We start from the raw sequence: 10,663 nt of genomic DNA on the forward strand, positions 1-10,663 counted from the left end.
GTTTTGTCTGTGGCTGCGTCTGAAACAGCTCGACAACCTTCAGATGGATTGTCATTGAATTCTGTTCATCATCCAAGGTCTTGTTACAGCAGAATATGTTAGGCCGAGATATCCTGGCAACTGAACGTGCAAAACTAATTCTGCATCACCACAATATACCAGAGCAAACTGGAATTGTGGATGAACTATGTATTTATAGATTCACATTAACAGTATACACAATGGTAAATATCTTCTATTTACTGTATATATTCTAGAAAAAATATGAGATCAGAAAACATTTCATCTAAGACATTATCTGTTTAAGGGGACCCTATTCTGCTCATTTTCAGGTTCATATCAGTATTTAGTTTTAGTGTCTCTACTGTGACATGTCTCCATGCTTTAATGTTCAAACAGCTCTTTATTGTTCTCATACTGCCTGTGCTGCAGCACCTCTTTTCACCCTCCATCTGAAACCAGAGCCCAGTCTGCTCTGATTGGTTAGCTGGCCGGCTCTGTTCTGATTGGTTAACAGCTTAGAAATATGTCGGAAATAGTCAATAGAATCACGTGTTATACAGTAGTGATGTCCTGATGTTATGGAAGTAAACAAAGGAGTCCAATTAAGGTGTTCATAACAAATAATTTGATATACTCTGTTATATTTTCTCAACTTACAAGAACAATAGAAATGTCTTTCAAGTATTTTTGTGAATTGTTTTAAATGTATTTACCTATAAGTAAAGATTAAGTTGGCATGGACAAATGGATGGTTAGTGCTAGGGTGTGGGTGCCAGAATCATAACGACCTTACAGACAGTTAATTGTTAAGTGCCTTTTCATACAAGGTACTGCTGCATACAATAAACATAATAAGGTGGAATAAAAATACTGCAAAATACATAAATAGAACTAGAGAATAGCACATGTTCTATACAAATAAATAGGGAAATGATTCTGTCGGACAGAAGGACATATCACCTGCACATAAACAAGGGTTATCATTAACAATGCCTTGTGGAATATCTTAGTTTTTATTTTAATGAAATAAATGCATAATAAAGTAACTATTGACACTTTTCACACATTGTAAAAACATCTGAATACATGTTACCTTATATATACCTTACCTTATATATATATAGTTAAAACGGTGTATCAAGGGATGTGTGTTTAATCCCAGTCCTCCGCTACAAGTCACTGGAGCTGGACAGGTATTGGTGGGATTTGTTGCGCACGGCTTGGTGACGTTGCCTGGGAAGAGAGGGAGCAGCCTGCGAATGCGTGAGCTCCATCCAACCTTTATTCAAGAGAAAAAGTCCAGGAGGACATGCATCTCTTCCATCAATATGTGATATATCCTCAATAGTGGACACAACAATGGAGCTACTGATGGAAAATCAAAGCCAGCCTTTCAACAACAGCAACACTGTGAGGCTGCCAAATAAACCTGTCCTGGGGATGGGACTCGATAACTTTATTTCTCTTCTCATATTCGGACTTATTTTCATCCTCGGGGTGCTTGGGAACACCATGGTGATCACGGTGCTGGCGCGAAGCAAGCCGGAACAACCGAGGAGCACCACCAACATCTTCATCCTCAACCTGAGCGTGGCGGACCTGTTCTACCTCCTCTTCTGCGTGCCCTTCCAGTCCACCATCTACATGCTGCCAACCTGGGTGCTTGGAGCGTTCATCTGCAAGTTCATCCACTACTTCTTCACCGTGTCCATGCTGGTCAGTATCTTCACGCTGTCGGCGATGTCTGTGGACCGCTACGTGGCCATCGTGCACGCCAGGAAGTCCTCTTCGATCCGGGTGGGGAGGCACGCGATCCTGGGAGTGGTAATCATCTGGATCCTGTCTCTGGGCATGGCGGCTCCCGTTGCGCACTACCAGAACATCGTGGAGCGCGAGGACAACGGCACCTTCTGCTGGGAGGTTTGGCCGGCCCACCAGAGAAAGGGCTACGTGATGTCCACTTTTGTTTTCGGGTACCTGCTGCCTCTCACGCTGATATCTGTGTGCTATGCAAAGGTGGGTGCGCATGAATCAGAGTGAATGGATGCGCATTAAGCTTAAGATATTATGCGCATTAAGCTTAAGATATTATATATATATATATTTGCTATTAACATAGCAAAATGCATGGATGCAATGTTTATATAACACACTATAATATTCAATTGTGCCTTTTGTTCATTTTCTATTTTATACAGTTTTTTTATTCCTGCATTTACTTGCACTTACACTTGTCGTATGCACTATTTCTGTATTGTTCTTTTAATGTCTAAAGAATATTACATCTTAGACTGTTGAAGGAGCCTGGGACCAGGGCCGTCCCTGGCCAACTTGGGGCCCCAAGCGACATTGTGAGATGTCCTCCCCCCCCCCCCCTCCCCCCCCCCTCGCCCCCCCGACAGGAGTGATAAATGTTTTGGGGGAAACAAAGTACTTTGCAAATATAATTCCTGTTTATTATTATTATTATTATTATTATTATTATCATTACTATCAACACAGTTACTTTGTTATACAGTGAGGTAAATGGTAAATGTCCATGTATGTCATTCAGTATGCGTTTACAGCCAAATACTAGCCTCAAAAACATTAAAATATAATTATTGCAAATAAACTACTTCTACTAATAATAATAATCATAATAAATTCAATAATATAAATACTATATTATTTTTATTATAATATAGTTGTAATATAGTGCGCGGAGAACTGCGCAATGTGAGGCCTGCATGATCGGCCTGTAGGGAGGGACGGCCCTGCCTGGGACTAAGGGTTTTTATTGCCATAACTACACTGTAGCAATTGTGCTTATGACAATACAAAATGTGATTCTTATATAAGCAAAACTGTTGCTTTGATCTCCATGAAAGTCATTTTTTATTTAATAATGTTGACTTTCTGTAACAGTAGTTTGGATTCGACAATGACACATTATCCGCCAAGACATGAGACCTTAAGATTCAAAAGGGTTGAATTATCTCTGATAGTTGGTGAAGTGTTGATGAATTATGTTTTTTAAATGAAAAAATAACCAATTCAAGACAACACCCTTTACCTTTTATTATATTTGTATTATTGCAGGTTTTAAAACATCTGCACAAAAAGCTGAAGAATGTGTCTAAAAAGTCAGAGCTCTCCAAAAAGAAGGTTGGTGAGAGTTTGTTTCTTTCTCCATCTTCAACATGCTAAGCAATTATGATTCAACTGAATAGGTAAAAACAATGTGAACGTGCTTCCCCGATGTCTGGGGGTTTAACGATGGATCAGGTGTAATGGTAGCTGGAAGACAAGTGTGCACAATGGTCACTGAAAAAAGACTGTATACCTATAAATCGTCTGAAAGTATTATCTCAATCAATTGTTTAATTTGTTTTAATCATAAATGCCATGTGTCGGTTCCATTCTCTCAAATGTGAGGATTTGCTTATTTTCTTACTCATGATGGTAAATCAAATACAATCTGGTTTGGTCTGGCAGTACAAAACACTTGGCAGGCATTTGAAGATGTTGCCTATTCGAAGCAATGCAGTTTTATAGAGTAAACGATTAATTGAGAAAATGATTGGTAATCTATAATGAAATAAATTGTTATTTGCAAATACTTACATTCTGCTCCTTGACAGAAGCCTTGTGAGAAGAGACCTTGAGTGAAAACTCTTGTGAATAAAATGTAGTTTCTCATCTTTGATTTGACACTGGACTATCTACAAAAAAAGCTAACTGTCATTCTATGACTTCCTGCTATGTTAGTATGTGTTTAAGGAAGCCATGAGAGGCAAATGACAAAATTGTTATTCCGTCAAAACATTGTGGTTCCCAGTTCGATGCACAAACTGCATTTATATTTCAATGATGATGATAGGTGTGGATTCCCATTTAGCAAACTATGAAATCTGTAGCTTACGGTCTGGAAGACATTTCAACCCAGCTGAATCCAACAAGAAAAAGCAGAATCAAAATTCAACTAAATAGATTGATATAAATTAAAGTTAGGATATGTCAAAATATTATATTTTTACCTTGCTCACACTAACTGGCAACTAAGACTCTTGATCGCTGACGAGATACCATGTGATTCTAACACCGCTATACTATTGGCTCACAGGCTTTGTTAGCAACTCCACCGGTGACAACCACACACCAGGTACCTAAAACAGGACTTTCATTTTGAGCCGTGCAACATTTTAAAAAGAATTAATTAATCTGTGTGCAATAAGTGAGAAAATAGTGTTTGTTGTTGTTGTAGTCCTCATTTCAATCACAAGAGGCCGAAGGGATCCCTACTACCCCATGTTCTCAATAGGACTAAAAGCCTTAGTGTTTTCTTCTAGGTGATTTTTTTCATTACATTTAAACACAGTGTACATGTATTGATATGATTTGAAATACATATCTGTATAAAAGAAAGACATGATATGACACACAATGTTAGCATGCTGTGTTGAAGATCATTTGTGTTATCAAGTCAAGTAACAATACTTTAGTTTTGGCTAGAAATGTATTTAAATCTTATCCATATCTCTACTGTACATTATGTGTAGAGTGCATGAAGACAATTCAAAACTAACCTGACCTAGATGCAGGGTCGGTGTCATGGGGGGTCATTCGCGGGCCATGCCCCCCCTAACGAGTCACTGTGCCCCCCTAACGCACTTTTTTTTTATCATATTATAAGTGAAAACATTTCCACTAAATATTTTTTGTGCGAAATAAATCAGAAATAAAGAATACAAATAAAAAACACAGCCTGAGGTGTGCTCACTGCTGCTCGTTGATTGGTGTGTTGCTTGACCAATGACCTCTGACCTTTGTTTTGTTGTCATTACGTGGCCGACTGTTTAGTTGTAAGCCCAGTGGCGATCTGTTCATCTGTTATACGGATTATACAGTAAAGCCATCGAAAATAATATGATACAGCACAGTACAAGTACTTCTGGGTCTCTGTGTTTCATTCAAGCTTGGCTCTGTATGTGTGGCACGTGCACATTTTGTTGTTGTTAGCATCTGGTTAGCTAGCTATGCTAACGGATATAAAGAGCTGTTTCTACAACAAATGTGGAGGAGAGTCCTCTCCTGTCAGACTGAGAGGTTTAGATACCTACAGCTCAGTGAGGTAAGGTCAGGACTCCGTCAGTGTTTAGATTAGTTATCTCAGTGGGTCTCAAACGTTTTGGTCACCATTTATGTAAACAAGTATTTCCGAGGAACACCTTTACATGATCATTATAGTCATTAAAAATAAGAAAATGAATGAAAAACAGGTATGAAATACTACAGTAAAACAAGAATACAGTTTAAAAGGGGAGTGATTTGTAAAATATCCATAAAGAAAAAGTAAATCAGTTTACAGTTCTGTTTCATTTGGGTGTTGAGAGATGTATCCATAGATCTCTTAATGTTGCTCTCAAAGTGCACCAGATTCAGATTGGTGCATTTAACTTCAAAATAAAATCTTCCCGGGGGAGCATGCCCCCGGACCCTCCTAGAGGATGTTAGGTCCACCCCCCACCTAAAACATGGTCACATGGATAGGGTAATCATAAGTCCATATGTTTCTGTTTGGTGGTCATGCCACAACCGTTCATGTATGCACAGGTCATAGGTGCGCTAAATATCACTACACCCCTGCAATGTGTGTGAAAACAAGAGACTTTACATGTTTTGAAATTGAAGTTGCGTTGGTGTTTGTGTGTAGGTTGTTGACGGCAGTGTGTGCCCCCCCGTGGTAAATGATTCCCCCCCATTCGATTTGTTCTAGAGCTGACCCTGCCTAGATGAAAACAATACTTTTTAAAGTCTCTTGTGGCTACAATTACAAAAACAAACAATAAAACTGATTTTTTTTCAGCTGCTTTAACTGATGGTAAACTCAAAAAAGATTTCCCTAGAACACTGCTTTTTTTAGATGTTGTTAATAAGTTGCAACCTCTGTGATGGAGCAGTGAAATATATGCGGAAGTGCAAAAAACTGTAGTTCAACAAATGGCCACCATTGGGTACTAACCATGGGTAACGTCACATATATTACACTATTACACTTATTTTATACAGCCTAACGCTATCTCACACACAGGAGAGAAAATATTTTTTATTAGATATATAGAATGGATCACAATAACATTAGAATGTGCCTCTTTGGGCTTCCATACATATTACTGCTTCTACACAGACTGCCCAGTTACAGTTACATTTGATAACCAATCATTGTCCCCGCAGACTGCGCAGACGGTCCTGGTGGTGGTGGTGGTCTTCTGCCTTTCTTGGCTGCCTCACCACATCGTCCACCTGTGGGTGGAGTTCGGCTCCTTCCCCCTGAACCAGGCCTCCTTCGTGTTCAGGATGGTGGCTCACTGCTTGGCCTACAGCAACTCCTCCGTCAACCCAATAATCTACGCCTTCCTGTCGGAGAACTTCAGGAACTCCTACAAGCAGGTCTTCTGGTGCCGCGTGCCCAGCAGGTACCCCAAGAGCGGCCCCCGGGAACTCCGCAGCAGGATGGAGACGGCCCCCTCCACAAACATCAGCGCAACTTACAAAGCTCATGACTCTCAGACCAGCAAAATGATCTGATAGTGTTGAGAGCATCTTCAGTGTTCTATAGATAGTGTATTATTGAGGGAAATACGTATATGAGATTTTTTTTTAAATGTCCTGATATAAATATATACATTTATTTTTGAGCATTCTGTAGACAACTTAGATTGGGCCACAAATCCCAATATTTTGTAAAGTAAAATATATGTGTTATGAATAAGGAGCTCCTGGTGTCAGGCCCTTCTCCTGCTGAGCTATGAGAGAAAGAACTATGTAAAATATGTGGTCTGTAAAAATGATGATGGATAAAAGCCAACATTTATGTGGACACGTCCAAATCCTCTGTCCAGAAACACTCTTTTTACAGCCTTATGTGCAGGTGTTGTCATGTACCTCTGCAATATATAACAACTAGGTGTATTTCCCAATATATTAAACTATTACTGCAAAGATGTGTACAAAGATAATTGTAAGTGCCAATGTTGGAAATATTATATTAATGTAGCTGTTTCTAGGACCTTAAGTAAAATTCCATTCCTGTCACCAGACAAAAACCCACATAATGGATGACTAAACATTACGTTAAATGTCCATTTTTAAAATAGCTTTTTGGGGTTTTTCTTTCCAGTAGTGTGTTATACAGGTTTCCATTTTTTGTGAATGGTCTGCAAAGGTTTCAGCACCAAAGTTCCCTCCAGAGGGAGTGTCTCTCCCACACACTCTTCATATAAAAAATAAATATATATAAATAATCATTAGTTAATGTAAAAGTGTTGAATTTGTAAAGAAAATGCTTTTTCTCGCCTACGATTATTAAAGAAAGAAGGGAATTCTAAATGGGGTTTAATTCAATAACAGAAATTCAATACCAAATTGTCCGTTAACAAAACTCTTACACAACTTCAGGTATTACTTATCTAGTTATATGCTCCCTACTTCCAAAAAAAATGCATTTTCTCTAAAACGTTACGGTTGAAAACATCATTGCATTACCAGCCTCACGCCTGCTAATGCACACTATTAATCGTTAGCTTTTACAAAAGGTTGTTAAAGTGTTTCACGTGAGAAGTGTGCGTGTAAGCCAGTAGTTTTCTGGTTTTGCGTTCTTCTTTTTCACCGTGGAGTCATGCAAGACACATTTTCCTTAACAAATTGAAGTAAAGAGGGGAAGATAATGATCATTTTGGGGTGGAGCAGCATAGAAAAGAAGAGAATCTAGCAGCCATGAAGCTGCTCAGAAAGGCCTGCACCTTTTTGTGCAAACAGTGAAACTGTCAAGGACAGTCAAGAATCACTTTCAGTTGCAAACTGAAGCATTCAATTACTTTCCCTTTCTTGAGGCCTATTCATTGCAGCCCTGAAGAACACACAATACACGTTTTCTTTCTAGGGCTCATCAGGAGATGCCTCTGGTGTGTCATAGTTACTATGTACCATGCTCTATACCAGAGAACATCAGGGACATGTAAATAACAGTGCAGCATTGAAATGGTTGCGCAGTATCTGTCTCCAAATATAGCTGATATACACAGAATGTTCACAAAAGGAATATATCAGTGTTTTCAAATCATAACAAATGTCAAATGTTGTTCTATTCCTCTTAATATAACCCCACCCAGAGTCACACTGCAGATGCATACCTCAAACGTTCTGTATACTTTTGAACTTTTGCCATTTCTGTAATGGAAACCTCTGTTTTTATCTCGAATTGTATAAATGTTTCACTTGTTTTCTTGCTTTCTTGCTTTCTATAAACAAAACTGCATAAGCCCATTTAAATTAGTGTACAATATGTTTGTTAGTGATGGATTAAACAAAGCGTGAGTAAATAATAATATATATATATATATATACTGCAGGCTACATGCATGTGGCTGTAATCAGTGATACGGTACATTTTGTCCAGATCTTATCAGTGTGCAGGTTTACATGGCTCTCTGATCTGCACAGATACATATTATTTCCTGTTTACCCCCAAGCCTGAATTTGATTAAGATGACTTTTGCAAACAGTTAATGCTGCGTGTTCCTCTCCACCCCCTGCAGCCATAACCATGTACTGTGTATTTATATTACAGCAGCAGCACATTGCATACTGCCTCAGGAGGCCGGCAAGGAGACAAAAGGGATTTACATATGTATAAAGGATTTTATGTAAAGTAAGAGGGGATTTCATGTGAAATGTGATTTATTGTAATGAAACTGTTCGTATATTGTCTGGTGAGGTGTATCTTTTATTCCAGTACATTACATCAGAAGTCAAAATGAGTCTAATTTTGATCATTCATTTGCACAAGACATTCTGCTGCCATTGAAAGACCTGTAAAGGAGCTGTCAAGTTCCTGCTTACAGTGATCTACAAGCAGACAAATTATGAAGCAAGCATTATTTGTTGGATTTTGAAAGCTTTTTTTATTTTACACAAACTCAAATGTGTGTCTCTCCAATACATCCAAATAAATATGTTAAAAACAAGAGTTTTACCAGTTGATACTGGCACACATATTATTTTTTGTTATGGTTTTTTTCTGGATTGTCTGATGAATTTGCAAAATCCTGATGAACAACTTTGTTTTCTAAATTAAATGTCATGTCTTTAAAAACGTAATTACTAAAGTACTTAATTTGAGGCCTTTTTAATTAATTTGGCAAATTAAGGATATAATCTATTTTATGTCCTTTATTCTGCTATATTGAAAACATTTAATGCTACTAATAAATATATAAATAAACTCTCACTATATTAACAGGTAGGCCTAATACAGGGCTATACAAATTGCTTCATATTGTTTTAAAATGTTGCGATTACATGTTTTAATTACCTCACAGCGCTCCTTTTTAGTCAAAACATTGAAATATTATAGATAATTTATGAAAAGATCCTGCATTTTATATCGCTTAAAATCCTAAAAATGCTTTTTAATATAAATACTTTGCTCCATTTCAAGAATCATCTGTTTCAGTGTTAACACATGTAAAAAAAGAAGCTTCGATAATGAATGCTATCTTTATGGGTACATGTTAGCATTATTTTACCTCTACTATAGGCCTACATACAGTAGTAAATTATACATTTGCATTCTTTATTAATCACTGATGTAATGCACCACCCGGCCAGCAGCAGGCTGAGTGACTTAAATCAAACACACCCATAGTGTTTGTGATGCTAACATGCTAACATGCTCGTGGTGGAACTTTTACCCAGAGCTGTGGACTGGTTTTATTTTTGACTGATAATGAAGGAGCAGAGAAACCTGGATTGGACTGAAGAGGATAGAGACTCACTGAGTGACGTCAGACAGGTACACAAAAAAGGTATGTCTGCTCGCTGTGTGAATATTAGCACTTTTAGGCCACTTTACTTACAATTGTTTGTGGCTGCAGCTGTGAGTTTAAACATCCTTGTTGTTGCTTTGCTGAGGGTTTAATTCTGCTGTTTATTTGTATCAGAAGGGAGACTCACGATTATTTTTGGTCAATAATCAAGATTATTAAAAACGATTATCCATTTAGGAGGGTCAGGCCGATTGTCGAACCTCAGATTGAGGAGGAACAATGCGAATTCCGTCCTGGTCGTGGAACGACGGATCAGCTTTTTACTCTTGCAAGGATCCTGGAGGGGGCCTGGGAGTACGCTTATCCAGTCTACATGTGTTTTGTAGACTTGGATAAGGCGTATGACCGGGTTCCCAGGGAGTTACTGTGGGAGGTGCTGCGGGAGTATGGGGTGAGGGAGTCTCTACTCAGGGCCATCCAATCTCTGTACTCCCAAAGCGAGAGCTGTGTCCGGGTCCTCGGCAGTAAGTCGGACCCATTTCAGGTGAGGGTTGGCCTCCGCCAAGGCTGCGCTTTGTCACCAATCCTGTTTGTAATATACATGGATCGGATTTCGAGGCATAGTCGTGGGGGAGGGGGTCTGCAGTTCGGTGGACTAAGGATTGCACCACTGCTTTTTGCAGATGATGTGGTTCTGATGGCTTCATCGGTCTGCGACCTTCAGCACTCACTGGATCGGTTCGCAACCGAGTGTGAAGCGGCTGGGATGAGGATCAGCACCTCCAAATCTGAGGCCATGGTTCTCAGCAGAAAACCGATGGACTGTCCACTCCAAGTAGGGAATGAGTCCT

The 10,663-nt window shown here is 38.9% G+C and overlaps 1 protein-coding gene across 1 annotated transcript; it reads left to right on the forward strand.

The window, feature by feature from the left end:
* Positions 1-1,362: 1,362 nt before the first annotated feature.
* galr1a (galanin receptor 1a) lies at positions 1,363-6,972 on the forward strand. The gene is made up of 3 exons (XM_010779070.1): positions 1,363-2,019; positions 3,085-3,150; positions 6,220-6,972. Exons 1-3 carry the CDS (start codon positions 1,363-1,365, stop codon positions 6,571-6,573), a joined length of 1,077 nt encoding a protein of 358 aa, XP_010777372.1. The 3' UTR covers positions 6,574-6,972.
* The last annotated feature ends 3,691 nt before the right edge of the window (positions 6,973-10,663 follow it).

The sequence above is a fragment of the Notothenia coriiceps genome, unplaced genomic scaffold, assembly GCF_000735185.1.
Source record: "Notothenia coriiceps isolate Sejong01 unplaced genomic scaffold, NC01 NC01_scaffold00019787, whole genome shotgun sequence".
Lineage (NCBI taxonomy): Eukaryota > Metazoa > Chordata > Actinopteri > Perciformes > Nototheniidae > Notothenia > Notothenia coriiceps.